At 54.0% G+C, this 20,321-nt stretch overlaps 1 protein-coding gene across 4 annotated transcripts in view; it reads right to left on the bottom strand.

Annotated features, from left to right (window-relative positions):
- Window positions 1–471: 471 nt before the first annotated feature.
- The window catches only part of SMARCAL1 (SWI/SNF related, matrix associated, actin dependent regulator of chromatin, subfamily a like 1), a 58,148-nt gene continuing 38,298 nt past the window's right edge, over window positions 472–20,321 (bottom strand). For 3 of the 4 annotated variants that reach the window (XM_029072196.2, XM_029072219.2, XM_029072203.2), the window contains 7 exons: window positions 18,991–19,209; window positions 14,567–14,637; window positions 9,786–9,888; window positions 6,019–6,201; window positions 2,952–3,052; window positions 1,353–1,449; window positions 472–818 (listed from right to left, as the gene is read on the bottom strand). In XM_029072196.2, coding sequence (XP_028928029.1) covers window positions 588–818; window positions 1,353–1,449; window positions 2,952–3,052; window positions 6,019–6,201; window positions 9,786–9,888; window positions 14,567–14,637; window positions 18,991–19,209 — 1,005 coding nt within the window. In that variant the 3' untranslated portion in view covers window positions 472–587. The remainder of the gene's footprint in view (window positions 819–1,352; window positions 1,450–2,951; window positions 3,053–6,018; window positions 6,202–9,785; window positions 9,889–14,566; window positions 14,638–18,990; window positions 19,210–20,321) is intronic. The other variant, XM_029072211.2, reaches the window with a different exon arrangement.

Below are 20,321 nucleotides of genomic sequence, written 5' to 3'. Positions count from 1 at the left end.
CTTAAGCGCTTACTATGTGCCAAGCACTGTTCTAAGCGCAGGGGTAGAAACAAGGTCATCAGGTTGTCCCACGGGGGGGTTTACAGTCTTAATCCCCATTTGACAGATGAGGTAACTGAGGGCCAGAGAAGTGAAGTGCCTTGCCCCAAGTCACCCAGCGGACAAGCGGCGGAGCCGGGATTAGAACCCACGACCTCTGACTCCCAAGCCCGGGCTCTTTCCACTAAGCCACGCTGCTTCTGAAGAGAGAGGCGGATCACCCCTCCATCCCAAAACCGGCCCAAAAGGTCTCCGCTGGCACCGCGCACGCCTTCCGGGTCCCGGGATCCAGCTTGGATCCTCTGCCTCCGCCCCCTGAGGTGGGGATAGCTCGGGTGGGTACCAGGCTGCAGACAGGAAGGGCCCCGGGTGGGAAGACCAGCAGACCGCCCCAACGACCCGGGCCCAGCGAGTTGAGCACACGGTCACTTCTGAGCTTGAAGCCCCCCGCTTTATTCCAGTGAACAGTGCGTTAAAATACCCAGGGTCCGTGGCCTCTTCCACGTCCCGTCCCTGGCCCAAAGAATCACAGGCGTTCCCTGCCACGGTCAAGACTGGGCGAAGAAGTCCTCCATCCGCCGCCTCTTATTGGGACTAGCGGAGAGAGGGGTCCCCTCGGGCGGGCCTCCGGGCGCCGGGAAGTCATTCCCTGCTGCCCCGGAGGTCTCTGGGGCTTCGGAGGCTCCCGCCGCCTCCAGCAGCAGCGCTTCCTCCGAGGGGTCCTCGTCCTCGGCGAAGGAAGTCTGGAAAAGGTCGTAGATCGTCTTCTGCTTCGGGTCCTGCGGCCACGGGGGACAGGGGAGAATCGGCGTCGGCTTTCCGAGAGGGCGCCCGGACCCCCGCACCCATCGCCCATCCGGCTCTGCCCCGGGCCCCTCCCCTGCAGCCCAGGGTTCTGCCCGCGCCCCTCCTCCTCAACCCGCCCCGCACGCAGCCAACGGTGGAGGTTAAATGGCCTCGGGTGGAGATCCGCTGAGCAAATCCTCTCCCTACGGCTCTCCGGTGGGGAGCCAAAGATGACCCGGAGAGCGACCCCCGTCCCCTTCCCCCTCCTCCCCCCGACGTCTCCGCCCTGCCGAGGTGGTCAGGGGACAAGGAGAGCCCGGCTCCTCTTCCTCACATGAAGTTTGGGCCTCACAGGACCACAAAATAGAGAGGTGATAAAGACATAGAGCGAGTCTCTTTTCCCCTGGGCCACCGGGCCCTGCCCCCTCTGCCGGATCCAGGGGGGTGAGCGATGGGAGCCCCCGCCTCCCCTGCCCGCGGGGCCCAGAGGCCCGGCTGGCAGCTCTGCCACAGCATACGGTGGGTACCTTGTAGAAGAAGCCCGTGGTTTCCGTGGTTTCGGAGAAATTGGAGTGGGACAGCCCGGCCTGGCCGAGAACTTTAATCTTCTCCTGGATCAGGGGCCTGTGGGGGTGACAGGAAATGTGAACCGTCTTCCGACAGCCTCAATTCCATCCTAATCCCCCTTGACCTCTCGGCTGCCTTCGACACGGGACCACCCCCGTCACCTAGAAACACTATCCGACCTCGGCTTCGCTGGCACTCTCCTCTCCTGGTTCTCCTCCTAGCTCTCTGGCCGTTCATTCCCAGTCTCCTTCGCGGGCTCCTCCTTTGCCTCCCATCCCCTAACTGTGGGAGTCTCTCGAGGTGCAGTTTCGAGTCGCCTTCTATTCTCCATCTACACCAACTCCCTCGGAGAACTCACCCGTTCGCCCCCATGGCTCCCGCTACCATCTCTAAGCAGATGATTCCCCAACCTCCACCTCTAGCACTGATCTCTCTTTTCTGCAGTCTCGTATTTCCTCCTCCCTTCAAGACATCCCTACTTGGATATCCCGCCAACCCTTCAAACTTAACTATCCCAAACAGAGCTCATCTTCCCATCCGCACCCTGCCCTTCCCCTGACTTTCCTGTCACTGTAGACAGCTCCCCCATCCTCCCTGCTTCACGAGCCCATAACTCTGGTTTTATCCTCGACTCATCTCTCTCACTCGACCCACATATCCAATCCGTCACCAATCCTGCCGGTTCTACCTTCACAACTAAAATCAGCCCTTTTCTCTCCATCCAAACCGCTACTATGTTAATCCAAGCACTTATCCTATTCCCGCCTTGATTACTGCATCAGCCTCCTTGCTGATTTCCCTGCTTCTTGTCTCTCCCCACTCCAATCTATACTTCACTCTGCTGCCTGGATCATCTTTTCTACAAAACCAATCAGTCCACATTTCCCTGCTCCTTGGGAACCTCCAGTGGTTGCCCATCCGTCTCTGCATCAAACAGAAACTCCATACCATTGGCTTTAAAGCACTCAATCACCTTACCCCTTCTCTGATTTCCTAATACAATCCAGCCCGCCCACTTCGTTCCTCTAATGCCAACCTACTCACTGTACCCCGATCTTGTCTATCTCACCCCAACATCTTGCCCACGTCCCGCCTCTGGCCTGGAACACCCTCCCTCTTCATATTCGACATTCGAATATGTTCTTCAAAGCCTTATTGAAAGCATATCACCTCCAAGAGGCCTTCCCCGACTAAGCCCTCATTTCCTCTCCTCCCACTCCCTTCCGCGTCACCCTTGCACTTGAATTTATTCACCCCTCCCTCAGCCCCACGGCCCTTACGTAAATATCTGTAATTTGTTGATTTAATGCCTGTTCTCCCCCTCTAGACTGTAAGCTCCTTGTGGGGAGGGAACATGTCTACCAATTGTTATACTGTACTGTCCCAAGCATTTAGTGCAGTGCTTGGATAAGCATTGAGTAAATATGATCGACTGACTGATTTTCTCTAGCAACCTCAAAATAGTCAAAGAAAACTGCCTCCCCGCCTCCATGGGTCTCTACTTCCCTCCCCGGCCCAAGCGACCCGGACGGTGGCCCCGGCGTCCGGCCGAACCCTACCACAGGTAGTCGTCGGCCGTGTTTCTGGACACCAGGTAGTGGATGCTGACGGAGCGGGTCTGGCCGATGCGATGGACACGGTCCTCGGCCTGGATCAGCACCTGGGCCCCGACAGGGAGCAAATCTCGATGAGGTCCGGAACGTAGCCCCCGGCCTGACTGCAGAAATCCCCGGCCTCCCGGCCTCCCCTCACCGGGCTTCCACCTGGCAGATAGACCAAGGGGGTCTCCGCTCACAGACTTGGCCCCTCTGGCCCGCCTCACCCTCCTCCTCTCTTCCTCGCCCTCCTTCCCCGCTCCCTTTTCCTCCCCTTCTTCCCCATGCCAGGTGTCCAGCTGCCAGACCATGGGGGTCTCCGCCCTCAGACAGGTCCCCTCCAGCCCACCTCTTCCTCCCACCTCTTCCTCCCCATTCCAGGATTCCAGCTGTCAGACCATGGGGGTCCCTGCCCTCAGAGTGGTCCCCTCTGGCCCTCCTCCTCCTGTCAGACCTCAGGGGTCTCTGCCCACAGACTGGCCTCCCGCAGTCCTTCTCCTGTCAGACCATGGGGGTCTCTGCCCTCCGACTGGTCCCTTCTGGTCCTCCTCCTGTCAGACCACGGGGGTCTCTGCTCAAAGACTGGTCCCCTCTAACTGTCCTTCTGTCAGACCACAGGGGTCTCCGTCCTCATATCGGTCCCCTCTGGCCCTCCTCCTCCTGTCAGACCACGGGGGGTCTCTGCTCACAGACTGGTCCCCTCCGGCCCTCCTCCTGTCAGACGGCAGAGAGTTTCCGCTCACAGACCGCTCCCCCTCCTCTTCTCTCTTCCTCCTCATTCTCCTCCTTCTCTTCCCTCTCTCCCTCCACCTTCTCCTCTTCTTCCTTCAGAGGTTACTCCAGGTGGTGGGAAGGCAGCCTGGAGCCTTGTGCCTGGAACCCTGGCTCGGGCACAGTCACTGGCTGAGCTCTGCCCAGATGCGCTGTGTGACTTTGGATCTGTTACTTCACCTCTCTGGACTTCACGCCTGTCTTTTGTTTATAGAAAAGGTGGAGAGAAGCAGCATAGCCTAGCGGAAAGGATCCAGGTGCCAGAGGGCCTGGGTCCTAATTCTGGCTTTGCCACCTCTCTGCTGTGTGACCTTGGGCAAGCCACCTCACTTCTCTGTGCTTCAGTTACCTCATCTGTAAAATGGGGACTAAGACTGTGAGCCCCACGTGGAACAGGGACCGTGCCCAACCCAATTAACTTGTATCGACCCCAGCTCTTAGTAGGGTACCTGACACATAGGAAGCGCTTAACAAATGCCATACAGTAAAAAAATAAATCTCAGCTCTGCCACTTGTCTACGGTGTGACCTTGGGTAAGTCACTTAACTTGTCTGTGCCTCAGTTTCCTTGCGTCTAAAATGGGAATTCAATACCAGTTGTCCCTCTCCCTTGACTCTGAGTCCACGTGGGACAGAGACTCTGATCTGATTATCGAATATCTACCCCAATGTCTAACACCTAGTGAGTGCTTAGCAAATAACCCAATTATTATTACTAGGACAAAGAGTACGAGAACACGAAAACGTCTGGCCACCTTCCCGGCTGATCACGGCAGTTGTGGAGGGGTGACTAGCCAGCTCCACATCAAACAGAAACTCCTCACCGTTGCCTTTAAAACCCTCAATAAACTTTCCCCCCCGCCTCGCCTCGCTACTCCCCTTTCATTCATTCGCTCGTTCATTCAGTCATACTTATTAAGCGTTTACTGTGCACAGAGCATTGCGCTAAGTGCTTGGGAAAATACAACAATAAACAGGGACATTCCCTGCCCACAATGAGCTCACGGTCTACTATAAGCCAGCCCACACACTTCGCTCCTCTAATGCCAACCTCCTCACTGTACCTCAATCTAGTCTATCTCGCCTCTGACTTCTGGCCCCCGGCCTGGAACGCCCTCCCTCTTCATATCTGACAGACAATCACGCTCCCCGCCTTCAAAACCTTATTGAAGGCACGTGTCCTCCGAGAGGCCTTCCCTCAGCCCTCTTTCCTCTTCTTCAACTCCCTTCTGCGTCGCCCTGACTTGCTCCCTCTCTTCATCCCCCCGCACCCAGCCCCACACCGCTTATGTCCACATTCGTCATTTCTTCCTCACTATTAATGTCTGTCTCCCCCTCTAGACTGTAAGCTCGTTGTGGGCAGGGAACGTATCTCTTATATTGCTCTATTTTACTCTCCCAAGTGCTTAGTACAGTGCTCTGCACCCGGTGAGCGCTCAATAAACACGACTGACGGACTAGGACAGCCTTGTTCCCCTGGACCGCCCACCCAGAGGTTCTTTACGTGGAACAAGGCAGTCCCTTTCACCCCCGAACGCGGCGGCCCCCGAACCACCAACTGTGGGTCCCGGCCCGGGCTGAGGATCCCCGGGCGGAGCGAATGCGTCCCCTGTCATACTGTAACAATGTTCTGTTGTACTGGACTCTCCCAGGTGCTTAGTACCCACCCCCTCAAGACTGTAAGCTCATTGGGGGCAGGGAATGTCAGTGTTTATTGTTGTATTGTAGTTTCCCAAGCGCTTAGTACAGTGCTCTGCACACAGAAAGCACTCAATAAATATGACTGACCGAATGAATGAATACAGTGCTCCGAACATATTAAGTGGTCAATTAACTGATTGATCCCCATGAGGCAGCTGCCCCGGGGTGAGTGGGGGTGGTGGCCGGGCTCATGACAGGAAACTCTCTCTAATAATAACAATGGTAATAATGATAATAACTGTGGTATTTGTTATGTGCTATGTGCCAGCACTGTACCGTACTGGGTGGATACAAGCAAATCGGGGTGGACACAGTTCCTGTCCCACATGGGGCTCGCTGTCTCCATCCCCATTTTACAGAGGAGGTAACTGAGGCCCGGAGAAGTGAAGTGACTTGCTCAAGGTCACCCGGCAGAAAATGGCAGATTAGAACCCATTACCTTCTGACTCCAAGGCCCAGACCGGAGGCCCCGTGTCATGCTGCTTCTCAACCCTCCCTGAGGCCAACGGCCCGCCCCCTCCCGTCCCCGCCCGTCCCCGCCAGCCGGGGCTGTCACTCACCCCCGGGTTCCAGAACAGCTCGGCGAAGACCACCAGGTCGGCCGAGGACAGCGTGAGCCCCATGTTGGCCGCGGTGATGGACAGGACGGCCACCGTGGGCCTCGTGGACCGCTGGAAAGCTTGGCACAGGGCCTGGCGATCGGCCGAAGAGGTGGAGCCGTCGATGCGGATGTGGCCGATGTCCTGGTGGACGGGTGTTGGGGTTAGGGGGGTACCTACGAGAAGCGGGCTTTGGGGTCGGGGCACCGGGAACCCTCTGGACCTGCCCAGACTCCGCCTGCCAGCCGTCAAACGGTGCCCCAGTGATTCCCATTCATTCGATCGTATTTAATTAGTGCTTACGGTGGGCAGAGCGCTGTACTGAGCACTTGGGAAAGTACAACAATGAAGAGTGACGATCCACGTCCACAATGGGCTCACAGTCGGATGGGGGGGGGGGGGTGAGACAGACATCAATACAAATAAATAAAATGACAGATACATACATAAGTGCAGTGGGGCTTGGAGGGGGGGAAGAGCAAAGGGAGCAAGTCAGGGTGACACAGAAGGTAAGGAAATATGAGGAAAAGCAGGGCTTAGTCTGGGAAGGCCTCTTGGAGGAGGTGCACCTTCAGTAAGGCTTCGAAGTTGGGGGAGGGTGATTATCTGGCGGATGTTGGTATTTGTTAAGCGCTTACTATGTGCAGAGCACTGTTCTAAGCGCTGGGGTAGATACAGGGTGATCAGATTGTCCCACGTGGGGCTCACAGTTTTATTCCCCATTTTACAGATGAGGGAATTGAGGCTCAGAGAAGTTAAGTGACTTGCCCACAGTCACACAGCTGACAAGTGGCGGAGCTGGGATTCGAACCCCTGACCTCTGACTTCCAAGCCCGGGCTCTTTCCGCTGAGGAAGGGCGTCCAGGCCAGAGGCAGGATGTGGGCCAGGGGCCGATGGTGGGACAGGTGAGCCGGAGGCCCAGAGGGAAGGTTAGCGGCACCAGAGGAGCAGAGCGTGCGGGCTGGGATGGAGAAGGAGAGAAGGGAGGTGAGGGAGGAGGGGGCGAGGGGATGGACCAGCTTTGAAGCCAAGAGTGAGGAGCTTCTATTTGATTCGGAGGTGGATGAGCAACCACTGGAGATTTCTGAAGAGGGGGGTGACGTGTCCTGAATGTTTCTATAGAAAGATAATCCGGGCAGCAGAGTGAAGGACAGACTGGAGTGGGAAGAGACGGGAGGCTGGGAGGTCAGAAAGAAGGCCGATGCAGTCATCCAGTCGGGATAGGATGAGGGATTCTACTAATGTGATAGTGGTTGGGACCGCCTGACCTTTCCGTGCTTTCTGTGGGCTGAGTGCCCTTCTCCTTCCTTCCTTCCCTTCCTTCCTTCCCTTCCTTCCTTCCTTCCCTTCCTTCCCTTCCTTCCCTTCCTTCCTTCCCTTCCCTCCCTCCCTTCCCTCCCCTTCCTTCCCTCCCTTTCCTTCCTTTCCTTCCTTTCCTTCGGACTTATTGAGTTCTTACCGCGTGCAAAGCACTGTACTAAATTCTTGGGAGAGTACGTTAGAATAACAGACACATTCCCTGCCCACAGTGAGCTCACAGTCCAAGGGGGAGAAAGATGTTACATACATAAGTAAATGAATTACAGATCTATACATATACGCTGTGGGGCTAGGAGGGAGGATGAATGAAGGGAGCAAATCAGGGAGATGCAGAAGGGAGTGGGAAGGGAGGAGGGCTTAAATCAGGGAAGGCTTCTTGGAGGAGACGGGCCTTCAATAAGGCTTTGAAAGTGAGGGAGAGCAATTATTTGTCTGATGTGAGGAGATAAGATATTCTCCACTCGGGCTCAGAGTTCTCAGAGAAGCAGCATGGACCAGTGGATGGAGCACGGGTCCGGGAGTCAGAAGGTCTTGGGTTCTAGTCCCCGCTCCACCACTTGTCTGTTGTGTGACCTCGGGCAAGTCACTTCACTTCTCTGTGCCTCAGTTCCCTCATCTGTTAAATGGGGATTAAGACTGTGAGCCGCATGTGGGACAGGGATTGGGTCCAAACCCATTTCCCCTCCCTCTAGACTGTGAGCTCGTTGTGGGCAGGGACTGTCACTCTTTATTGTTGTACTGTACTTTCCCAAGTGTTTAGTATAGTGCTTTGCACACAGCAAGCGCTTAAAAAATACGACTGAATGAATGAATGAATGAATGAATGAATGAATGAATGAATGAATGAATAAGGGGCGGCTTGGGAAGGGAGCAACAGGGATCTTATCTCCATTGTACAGATGGAGAAACCGAGGCCCAGAGAGGACACGTGACGTGTCCTTGGCCACACAGCGGGCCGGTGGCAGAGATGGGAATCAAAAAGTCAAACTGAACAGGTTTCAGAGATGAAGCCGTACAGATCGGAAGGGGAGCAGAGGTGACAGACGTCAAATTCATTCGATCGTATTTATTGAGCACTAAACATTTGGGAGTACAATTCAACAATAAACACATACATTCCCTGCCCTCAGTGAGCCCACAGTCTAGAGGGAGAGAGAAAGGGCAAACAGCCCAGGGCTGGGGGTGAGGACACCTGGGTTCTAATCCCAGCTTTGCCTGTTGCCTTTTGGGAGATCCGGGGCGAGTCACATCACCTCTCTGTGCCTCAGTTTCCTCTCCGTACAGTGGGGAAGAGACACGTGCTATCTCTCTCCCTTAAGGCGGGAGCCCATGTGGGACTGGGTCTGTCTTGATTATCCTGCATCCACTCCTGTGCTTAGCACAGTGCTCGGCACATAGTAAGCACTTAACAAATGCCACAATTATCACCTGTTCTTCTCCCCTAATCCTGGAACTCCCTCACCACTCTCTCTCCCCGGCTTCCAGCCCCATGGCACTTATGTACATAAGTGTCATTTTAATTACTTATATTGATGTTGGTCCCCACCACTAGACTGTGAGCTCGCTGTGGGCAGGGAATGTGTCCGTCTATTGTCGTATTGTACTCTCCCAAGCGCTTAGTACAGCGTTCTGCACCCAGTAAGCGCTCAATAAATACGACTGAATGAATGAAAGCATGAATGAATATCCTCCAAGCCCCGCTGCTTCCTGTGGCTGGGGCCCGGGGGCCGGTGGCCTGATTGAGAAGCGGCGCGGCTTAGGGGCAACGGCACGGGTTTGGGAGTCAGAGGTCGTGGGTTCTAATCCCGACTCCGCCGCTCGTCGGCTAGCTGTGTGACTTTGGGCAAGCCTGCGCCTCAGTTCCCTCATCTGTAAAATGGGGATTAAGATTGTGAGCCCCACGTGAGACAACTTGATTACCTTGAATCAGCCTCAGTGCTTAGACCAGAGCTTAGCAAATACCATCATTACTATTATCCCTTTCCCTCTTTGCTTCTTCCTCCGCCAGACAGGGCAACTTCCGCTCGGGCCAAAGCCCAAGGGTCACCTGGCCAGACTCGCCCTCCACGGGCCCTCAGGTGCGGGGCTCGCTCCTCTAGGCCCTTCTGGCTTGCTGGACTTCCCCCTCCTGGCCCACCTCCTCCTTCCTCCTGTCGGTTGGCAGAGGGCGGGGTCCCTGGGGGCTGGGACCCCAGGGGACTATGAGCCTGGAAAACTGGGGGCCCAGAGGAAGACCCCGATGACCCCCGCGGACTGGGGCGGATGGGGGCGGCCCCGCGATCAGGGCCTCGGCTCTCCGGGGGGCCGACCGGGACCTCGGCTCCGGAGGTCTCCGTCGGAATGCTCGAGCCCGGGCTGCCCGGTCGGGCCGGGGGCCGTTTCCGGCCACAGGGATCGCCCGGCCTACCTTTCTGTCCAGCGCGGCGCAGATCCCGTCCAGAACCAACCGGTGGTGAGCGTACACGAGGAACTTCTCTCTCCCGCTTTCCAGCAGGTCCAGGATGTATTCCCTGCATTTTGAGGAAAACACATCAATTCACCACTCACCCCAATTTGACGCCCATTTGGTTTTTTTATGGCTTGGTCTGTTTTTTTTCAAATGGTACCAAGCCCTGAACTAAGCCCCGGGGTAGATACAAGCTAATCGGGTTGGAAACAGTCCCTGTCCCACACGGGGTTCACAGCCTCAATCCCCACTTTACAGATGAGGGAACTGAGGCACAGAGGCAGTGAAGTGACTTGCCCAAGGTCACACAGCTGACATGTGGTGAAGCCCGGGATTAGAACACAGCACCTTCTGACTTTCAGTCCAATGCTCCTGTTAAGTGCTTATCGTGTGTCAATATGACAGTCGGTAGGGATGTTCCTTAATAATAACGATAATAAAGGTATTTGTTAAGGGCTTACTATGTGCCAAGCACCGTTCTAAACTCTGGGGTAGATACAAGGTCATCAGGTTGTACCACGTGGGGCTCACAGTCTTCATCCCCATTTTCCAGATGAGGTAACTGAGGCACAGAGAAGCTAAGTGACTTGCCCAAAGTCACACAGCTGACAAGTGGCGGAGCCGGGAATAGAACCCACGACCTCTGACTCCCAAGCTCAAGTTACTTGGCACTTGAGAACCTTATTCTTGCCTATTATTATTATTATTGTTACTATTATTAATGCCATTACTAACATTAATATTTTGACATTTATTGAGCACTTCTCTAGCTTGTAAACTCAGGGGTAAGGAAGCAGCATGGTTTAGTGTCAGGAGCCCGGGTTTGGGAGTCAGAGGTCGTGGGTTCTAATCCAGGCTCTGCCACTTGTCAGCTGTGTGACTTTGGGCAAGTCACTTCACTTCTCTGGGCCTCAGTTCCCTCCTCTTTAAAACGGGGATTAAGACTGTGAGCCCCATGTGGGCCAACCCGATTACCCTGTCTATACCCCAGCGCTTAGAACAGTGCTCGGAGTTTAACGAACACCATTATTATTATTAACAATAATAATACGGATCATTCTTACCAACTGTTATATTATCCTCTCCCAAGCACTCGGTACAGTGCTGTGCACAAAGACCGTAAACTCCTTGAGGGCAGGGATCGCGCCTAATTCTACTGAACTCTCCCAACTGCTTAGTACTTATTCGCTCCCACAGCTTCAACTATCATCTCTATGCAGATGACAACCAAATCTCCATCTCCTCCCCTGTCCTCTCCTCCCCGCTTCAGGCTGGCATCTCCTCCCGCCTCCGGGACGTCTCCGCCTGGATGTCGGCCCGCCACCTAAAACTCAACACGTCCAAGACCGAGCTCCTCATCTTCCCTCCCAGACCCTGTCCTCTCCCTGACTTCCCGGTCACCGTGGACGGCACCGCCGTCCTTCCCGTCTCACGGGCCCGCGACCTCGGTGTCATCCTCGACTCGGCTCTTTCATTCACCCCACGCATCCAATCCGTCACCAACACCTGCCGGTCTCACCTTCACGACATGGCCAAGATCCGCCCTTTCCTCTCCATCCAAACGGCTATCGTGCTGGCACAAGGTCTCATAACATCCTGACTGGATTATTGCGTCAGCCTCCTCTCCGATCTCCCTTCCTCCCGCCTCGCCCCGCTCCGGTCTATTCTTCATTCCGCTGCCCAGATTATCTTTCTACAGAAGCGCTCTGGGCATGTCACCCCCCTCCTCAAAAACCTCCAGTGGTTGCCTATCACCCTTAGCACGAAGCAAAAACTCCTCACTCCTGCTTCAAAGTTCTCCATCCCCTTGTCCCCTCTTACCTCACCTCCCTTCTCTCCTTCTCCACCCCGGCCCGTCCACTCCGCTCCTCTGCCTCTCACCTCCTCACCGAGCCTCATTTGCACCTGTCCCACCGTCGACGCCTGGCCCGCGTCCTCCCGCCGTCCCGGAACGCCCTCCCTCCTCACCTCCGCCGAACTAACTCTCTTCCCCTCTTCAGAGCCCTACCGAGAGCTCACCTCCTCCAGGAGGCCTTCCCACACGGAGCCCCCCTTTCCCTCTGCTCCTTCTCCCCTCCCCATTCCCCCTTCTCCCTCCCTCTGTTCTACCCCCCTTCCCCTCCCCGCAGCATTTGTGTATATTTGTACATATTTATGACTCTATTCTATCAATGATGTGTATATATCTATGATTCTATTTATCTATTTTGATGCGATTGATGCCTGTTTTTGCTCTGTTTTGTCGTCTGTCTCCCCCTTCTACACTGTGAACACGTTGTTGGTTGGGGATTGTCTCTTGTCTCTGTTGCCGAACTGTACTTTCCAAGCGCTTAGTACAGTGCTCTGCACACAGTATGGCTCAATAAATACAGCCGAGTGAATGAACGAATGCAGTGTTCTGCTCCTGGAAGGCAAGGATTGTGTCTGCTAACTAATGTATTCTCCCTAGCACTCAGTACAGTGCTCTGCCCACAGTGGGCTGTATGGATGCTCCTGAGGGCACGGATCCTGTCTGCTAACTCTCTTGTCCTCTGCCAGGTAGACGCTAAGCTCGTTATGGGTGTCTGCTAATTCTGCCGCATGATATTCTTTCATTCACAGTCTTGATCACCTCCTCCCTTCAACCTGGTTTCCTTCTAGCTCTGATTCTTTCTGCCTTCACTAAAGCCTCCTTCAGGGTCAGGGCACTTGCTGAGCAACCCCTGGGGGCGAGGCTCTGTACTAAACACATGTTAAGAACCCACCAGAAGGAAGAGATCTAAGAGAAGCAGCGTGGCTCAGTGGAAAGAGCACGGGCTTTGGAGTCAGAGGTATGGGTTCGAATCCCGGCTCCGCCTCTTGTCAGCTGTGTGACTGTGGGCAAGGTCACTTAACTTCTCTGTGCCTCAGTTACCTCCTCTGTAAAATGGGGATTAAAACCGTGAGCCCCACGTGGGACAACCTGATCACCTTGCAGCCCCCCAGCACTTAGAACAGTGCTTTGCACATAGTAAGTGCTTAACAAATACCACCATTATTATTATTATTATTATTATTATTACTAAGCGTTGGGGTAGATACAAGGTAATTGGGTCAGACACAGTCCCTGTCCCACAAAGGGCTCGTAGACTTAATCCCCTTTTGACAGATGAGGTTAATGAGGCACAGAGAAGTGAAATGACTTGCCCAAGGTCACCCAGCAGACAAGTGGCGGAGCCGGGATTAGAACTCATGACCTTCTGACTCCCAGGCCCGGGCTCAATCCATTAAACCATGCTTCTCCTCTAAGAGTGCGATTAGGATTAAAAGGGTGAGGCCCCTGCGGGACAGGGACTGTGTTCAACTGGTTAACGTGTACCTACCCCAGCATTTAGAACAGTGCTTGGCACATAGTAAGTGCTTAACAAGTACGTTATTATTATTATTACTATTATTATCACTGCATTTGTTAAGTGCTTAGAACAGTGCTCTGTACCTAGTAAGCGCTTAACAAATACCAACATTATTATTGTTATTACTAAGCGCTTACTATGTGCCAAGCACTCTTCTAAGCACCAGGGTGGATACTAGCAAGTCAGGTTGGATGATGATGGTATTCGTTAAGCGCTTACTATGTGCCAAGCACCGTTCTAAGCGCTGGGGTGGATACAAGGTCATCAGGTTGTCCCACGTGGGGCTCACAGTCTTCATCTCCATTTTACAGACGAGGGAACTGAGGCCCAGGGAAGTGAAGCGACTTGTCCAAGGTCACACAGCGGACAAGTGGCAGAGCCGGGATCAGAATCCGCCACTTCTGACTGCCAAGCCCGAGTCCCTGTCCCATGTGGGGCTCACAGTCTCAATCCCCATTTTACAGATGAGGTCACTGAGGGCCAGAGAAGTGAAGCGACTCGTCCAAGGTCACACAGCAGACAAGTGGCGGAGCTGGGATTAGACTAATGATAATAATGATATTTGTTAAGTGCTTACTATGTGCCAAGCACTGTTCTACGAGCTGGGGGGATACAAGGTAATCAGGTCATCCCACATGGGGCTCACACTCTTAACCTCCATTTTATTCATTCATTCAATTATATCAATTGAGCGCTTACCGTGTGCAGAGCACTGTACTAAGCACTTGGAGTGTGCAATTCGGCAACAGATAGAGACAGCCCCTGCCCAACGACGGGCTCATAATCTAAAAGGAGGTAACTGAGGCCCAGAGAAGTTAAGTGACTTGCCCAAGGTCACACGGCTGACAAGTGGCGGAGCCGGGATTAGAACTCACGACCTCTGACTCCCAAGCCCGGGCTCTTTCCACTGAGCCATGCTGCTTCCCTATTGTTACTACTACTACTACTAATAATGTTGATATTTGTTAAGCGCTCACTACGTGCAGAGCACTGTTCTACGCGCTGGGGTAGATACGGGGTCATCAGGTCGTCCCGGGTGAGGCTCACGGTTAATCCCCATTTTACAGATGAGGGAACTGAGGCACAGAGAAGTGAAGTCACCCAGCTGACAAGTGGCAGAGCTGGGATTCAAACCCATGACCTCTGACTCCCAAGCCCCGGCTCTTTCCCCCGAGCCACGCTGCTTCGATTAGGGGATGGGTCCTGGTTCAGGGTGACGGGCATCGCTTCCCTGGAGATGGTCTGGTCTCCCCCCGCGCCCGAGAGGCCGCGGTCGCGGACGACGTAGGAGCCGCCGTCCCCGGGCCCGCCCGTCCCCCCGGGCCCGTCCCCCCGGGCCCGTCCCCCCGGGCCCGTCCGGCCCTCACTCACACGACAGACTGGAGCTTGGCTTCCGCCGTTCGGGAGAAGAAGATGAGGAGGGCTTCTTTCTGCTGCCTCTTCTGGGAATTGGGGACAGGGAGGGACGGAGGTTAGAAATCGCCACGGTCTTCACGCCTTCAGTCGGAGCTCGCCTCCTCCAAGAGGCCTTCCCAGACTCAGCTCCCCACTTTTCCCTCTGCTCCCCCTCCTCCCTCTGCTCCTCCCCTTCACCTCCCCCCGGCTGAGCCCCCTTTCCCTCTGCTCCTCCCCCTTCCTCTTCCCCTCCCCTCAGCACTGGGCTCATTTGGATATATTCTTTATCACCCTATGTATTTTGTTAATGAGGTCTACATCCCCTTGATTCTATTTATCGTGATGATGTTGTCTCGTTTTCGCTTCGTTCCGCTTTGCTCCGCCGTCCGTCTCCCCCGATTAGACTGTGATAGGCGGGGACGGTCTCTAACTGTTGCCGAATTGGACATTCCAAGCGTTTAGTACAGTGCTCTGCTCATAGGAAGCGCTCAATACATATGATTGAATGACCGAATGTTGTCTTGTTTCCGTTTCGTTCTGTTTCGCTCGGCCGGCCGTCTCCCGATTAGACTGCGAGCCCGTTGTCGGGCAGGGATTGTCTCTATCCGTTGCCGAACCGTCCATTCCGAGTGCTTAGTCCAGTGCTCTGCACATAGTAAGCGCTCAATAAATACTACTGAATGAATGAATGAATTTATTCAGAGGTCGTGGGTTCTAACCCCGGCTCTGCCACTTGGCAGCTGTGTGACTCTGGGCAAGTCACTTCACCTCTCTGGGCCTCAGTGACCTCATCTGGAAAATGAGGATAAAGAATGTGAGCCCCGCGTGGGACAACCTAATTAGCTTGTATCTCCCCCGGTGCTTAGAACAGTGCTTGGCACATAGTAGGCGCTTAAGAAATACCATCACTACTGTTGCTATTTTCTGTGCCTCGGCTCCCTCATCTGTAAAATGGGGATGAAGACTGTGAGCCCCACGTGGGACAACCTGATTACCTTGTATCTCCTCCGGTGTTTAGAACGGCTCTTGGCGCATAGTAAGCGCTTAACAAATACCATCGTTCTTATGACACATTCCCTGCTCACAGACAGCTCAGAGTCTCGATAGCGGGGCTGCTTTCCCACCACGTCCTCACTGGGCTCCCCGTCTCCAACCCTCTCCCCTCTCCGCTCTGCAGACACGGAGCTGTGTCCTCCGTGCTCGAAGAAGATGCCCCCGACGGGGAAGGACGCCCGTGAGGGCCTGCGTGGCTGGAAAGGCCAATGTGGAATTCGTCCACTCAACTGTATATATCTTCATCACCCTATTTATTTTGTTTATTTTGTTTAACGAGATGTACGTCACCCTGATTCTATTTAGTCGCCATTGTTTTTACGAGACGTTCTTCCCCTCGACTCTATTTATCGCCATCGTCCTCGTCCGTCCGTCTCCCCCGATCAGACCGTGAGCCCGTCAAAGGGCAGGGACCGTCTCTATCTGTTGCCGACTTGCTCATTCCAAGCGCTCAGTACAGTGCTCTGCACATAGTAAGTGCTCAATAAATACTATTGAATGAATGAATGAATGAATGAATGAGTTCATTCGATCGTATTTTCCGCAGAGCGCTGTACTAAGCGCTTATCCACACTGGAATCCACAGTCCCGACCCTACCAAGAACGTTCTCCCTGTTTTGCTGCCCGTTTGCTGCCTGCCGCCGTTTTCTCTTTTGCCTCTCCTCTCGCCCACATCCCGCTGCTGTCCTGGAACGCCCTCCCTCTTCATATCCTCTTCATTGGAGAAGCAGCGCGGCTCAGTGGAAAAAGCCTGGGCTTGGGAGTCAGAGGTTATGGGTTCGAATCCCGGCTCTGCCGCTTGGCAGCTGTGGGATGTGGCCAAGTCACTTCACTTCTCTGGGCCTCAATTACCTCATCTGTAAAATGGGGATTAAGCCTGTGAGCCTCTCGCGGAACAACCCGATTAACCGGAATCTCCCCCAGCGCTTAGAACAGTGCTCCGCACATAGTAACCGCTTAACAAATACCAACGTTATTATTATATCCGACAGACCATCGCTCTCTCCCCTTCAAAGGCTTATTAAAACCGCACTTCCTCCTAAAGGCCTTCCCTGACTAAGCCCTTGTTTTTTCTCCTCCCACTTTCTTCTGTGTTTCCCCTTTAATGATAATAATAATGATAATAACGATTGTATTTCTACGCAAGGTAATCAAGTTGCCTCACGTGGTGCTTGCAGTTTTAATCCCCATTTTACAGAAGAGGTGACTGAGGCCCAGAGAAGCTAAGTGACTTCCTCAAGGTCACACAGCAGACAAGTGGCAGAGCTGGGATTAGAACCCACATCCTCTGACTCCCAAGCCCGGGCTCTTTCCACTAAGCCTCTATTCACCATCCTCTCAGCCCCACGACGCTTACGTTGCTATCCGTCACTTATTCATTTATATCAATGTTTCTCTCCCTCTCTGGACCGTAAGCTGACTGTGGGCAGGGAACTTGTCTCTCAATTCTGTTCTACTGTCCTCTCCCAAGCGCTTAGCCCCGTGTTCCGCACACGGGAAGCGTACGATAAATACCGCTGATTGATTTTTGCCTCTTCGGCTCCAGTTCCTCTAGACCGCAAGCTCGCCGCGGGCACGGATCGCGTCTGTTCTACTGTCCTGCTGTCCCCTCCCAAGCGCTGGGAACGGTGCTCTGCACACAGTGAGCGCTCAATAAATACAGTCGACTGACTTGTGGACCCACTGGTTTCTCGACGGGTCCTCGGGAAGTGACTCGCAGTGAGCGGCTGGGAGGGGGCAGTGTTCATTCATTCATTCAACCGTATTTATTGAGCGCTTACTGGGCGCAGAGCACTGTACTAGGCGCTTGGAAGGTACAATTCGGCAACAGATAGAGACGATCCCTGCCCAGTGACGGGCTCGCGGTCTAAAACGGGGAGGCAGACAACGAACCAAAACAAGTCGACAGGCATCAATACCAGCAAAATAGATCAGTGAAGCAGCGTGGCTCAGTGGAAAGAGCCCGGGCTTGGGAGTCAGAGGTCGTGGGTTCTAATCCCGGCTCTGCCGCTTGCCAGCTGTGTGACTCTGGGCAAGTCGCTTCACTTCTCTGGGCCTCAGTGACCTCGTCTGTATATGTTTTTACTACCCTACTTTATTAATGAGGTGTCCATCCCCTCGATTCTATTTATCGTGATGATGTTGTCTTGTTTTTGTCCGTCCCTCTCCCCCGATTAGACTGTGAGCCCGTCACTGGGCAGGGATTGTCTCTATCTGTTGTCGGAGTGTATATGCCAAGCGCTCAGTCCAGTGCTCTGCACATGGTAAGCGCTCAATAAATATTATTGAATGAGTGAATGAATAGAGAAGCAGCGTGGCTCAGTGGAAAGAGCCCGGGCTTGGGAGTCAGAGGTCACGGGTTCATATCCCAGCTCCGCCACTTGTCAGCTGTGTGACTTTGAGCAAGTCACTTCATTTCTCTGTGCCTCAGTTACCCCATCTGTAAAAGGGGGGGTGAATAATAATAATAATAATAATGTTGGTATTTGTTAAGCGCTTCCTATGTGCAGAGCACTGTTCTACGCGCTGGGGTAATAATGTTGGTATTTGTTAAGCGCTTACTATGTGCAGAGCACTGTTCTAAGCGCTGGGGTAAACACAGGGGAATCAGGTTGTCCCACGTGGGGCTCACAGTCTTAATCCCCATTTTACAGATGAGGGAACTGAGGCACCGAGAAGTTAAGTGACTTGCCCACAGTCACACAACTGAGAAGTGGCAGAGCTGGGATTCGAACTCATGAGCCCTGACTCCAAAGCCCGTGCTCTTTCCAGACACAGGGGAATCAGGTTGTCCCACGGGGGGGCTCACAGTCTTCATCCCCATTTTACAGATGAGGGAACTGAGGCACAGAGAAGTGAAGTGACTTGCCCACAGTCACACAGCTGACAAGTGGCAGAGCTGGGATTCGAACTCATGACCTCTGACTCCAAAGCCCGTGCTCTTTCCACTGAGCCACGAGACTGTGAGCCCCACGTGGGACAACCCGATGACCCTGTTACCTCCCCCAGCGCTTAGAACAGTGCTCTGCACACAGTGAGCGCTTAACAAATACCAACATTATTATGATTATGAATGAATAAAATGGGCATTAAGACCGCGAACCCCACGTGGGATGACCTGATCACCTTGTATCCCCCCAGCGCTCAGAACAGCGCTTGGCACATAGTGAGCGCTGAACAAATACCACCATTATTAGCAACAGAATCGTAGCTACGTACACATCATTCATAAAAGAGAGTAATAGATACGTACAAATAGACACACGTGTCTGCGGCCCTGCTTCCCGAGTTGGGGAGGCCTCGTCCCCGCCCCTCCCCACGTTTTCCGGCCCCGCGCGGGGACTCACGTTCCGAGTGAGGGCGGCCACGTCCCCGGCGGCGGCCTCCAGGACGGCCCGGGCCTTGGGGCTCATCCCCGCGGGGCCCATGACCACCATCGTGCGCTGCTTGGCCGGGAGCTGGGCGAGCACTTGGGCCTTGAGGCGGCGGAGCAGGACGGTCTCTTCCAGCAGGATTTTCAGCTCCCCGAGGTGGGACGAGCCCGAGTAGTCCCAGCCCCAGCGCTGCTAATAATCACAATCACCACAACGGTCATGCGGCTTGTTAATCGTCATAATAATGATTCATAACTGGGCTATCTGCGAAGCACTTGCTAGTCATTCAGTCGTATTTATTGAGCAGAGCAGCGTGGCTCCTTGGAAAGAGCCTGGGCTTGGGAGTCAGAGGTCATGGGTTCTAGCCCCGGCTGTGTGACTTCGGGCAAGTCACTTCGCCGGACCTCAGTTACCTCATGTGTAAAATGGGCATTAAGACGGCGAGCCCCACTCGGGACAACCTGATCCCCCACCCCAGCGCTGAGAACAGTGCTCTGCACATAGTAAGCGCTTAACAAATACCATCATCATCATTATTATTAGTAAGCCCTTGGAAAGTACTATGTGCCAAGCACTGTACTAAGCGCTGGGGTAGACACAGCATACTAGGTCGGACACAGGCCCTGTCCCCCGTGGGGCTCACAGTCTCAATCCCCATTTTCTGGATGAGGTAAGTGAGGCCCGGAGAAGTGAAGTGACTTGCCCGAGGTCACCGGCGGACAAGTGGTCGAGGCGGGATAAGAACCCAGGACCTCTGACTCCCAAGCTCCGGCTCTTTCCACTCAGCCACACTGCTTCCCCACAGTTAAGTGCTAACTATGTGCCAAGCGCTGTTCTAGGCGCTGGGGTTGATAAGTTAACCAGGTTAGACCCAGTCCCGGTCCCCCATGGGGTTCACGGTTCTCATTCTGATTTTCCAGATGAGGGAACTGAGGTCCACAGAAGGGAAGTGACCTGGTAAGGTCATACAGCAGACATGTGGTGGAGCCGGAAACAATGATGATGGCATTTATTAATAATAATAATAATAATAATAATGTTGGTATTGGTTAAGCACTTACTATGTGCCGAGCACCGTTCTAAGCGCTGGGGGAGATACGGGTTAATCAGATTGTCCCACGTGAGACTCACAGTCTTCATCCCCATTTTACAGTTGAGGTCACTGAGGCCCAGAGAGGTGAAGTGACTTGCCCACTGTCACACAGCTGCCAAGTGGCGGAGGCGGAATTCGAACCCATCACCTCTGACTCCCAAGCCCGGGCTCTTTCCACTGAGCCACGCTGTGCCAACCACTGGGGTAGATA

Source organism: Ornithorhynchus anatinus, chromosome 1, assembly GCF_004115215.2.
Source record: "Ornithorhynchus anatinus isolate Pmale09 chromosome 1, mOrnAna1.pri.v4, whole genome shotgun sequence".
Taxonomy (NCBI): domain Eukaryota; kingdom Metazoa; phylum Chordata; class Mammalia; order Monotremata; family Ornithorhynchidae; genus Ornithorhynchus; species Ornithorhynchus anatinus.
This window is presented reverse-complemented; position numbering and strand designations above follow the sequence as displayed.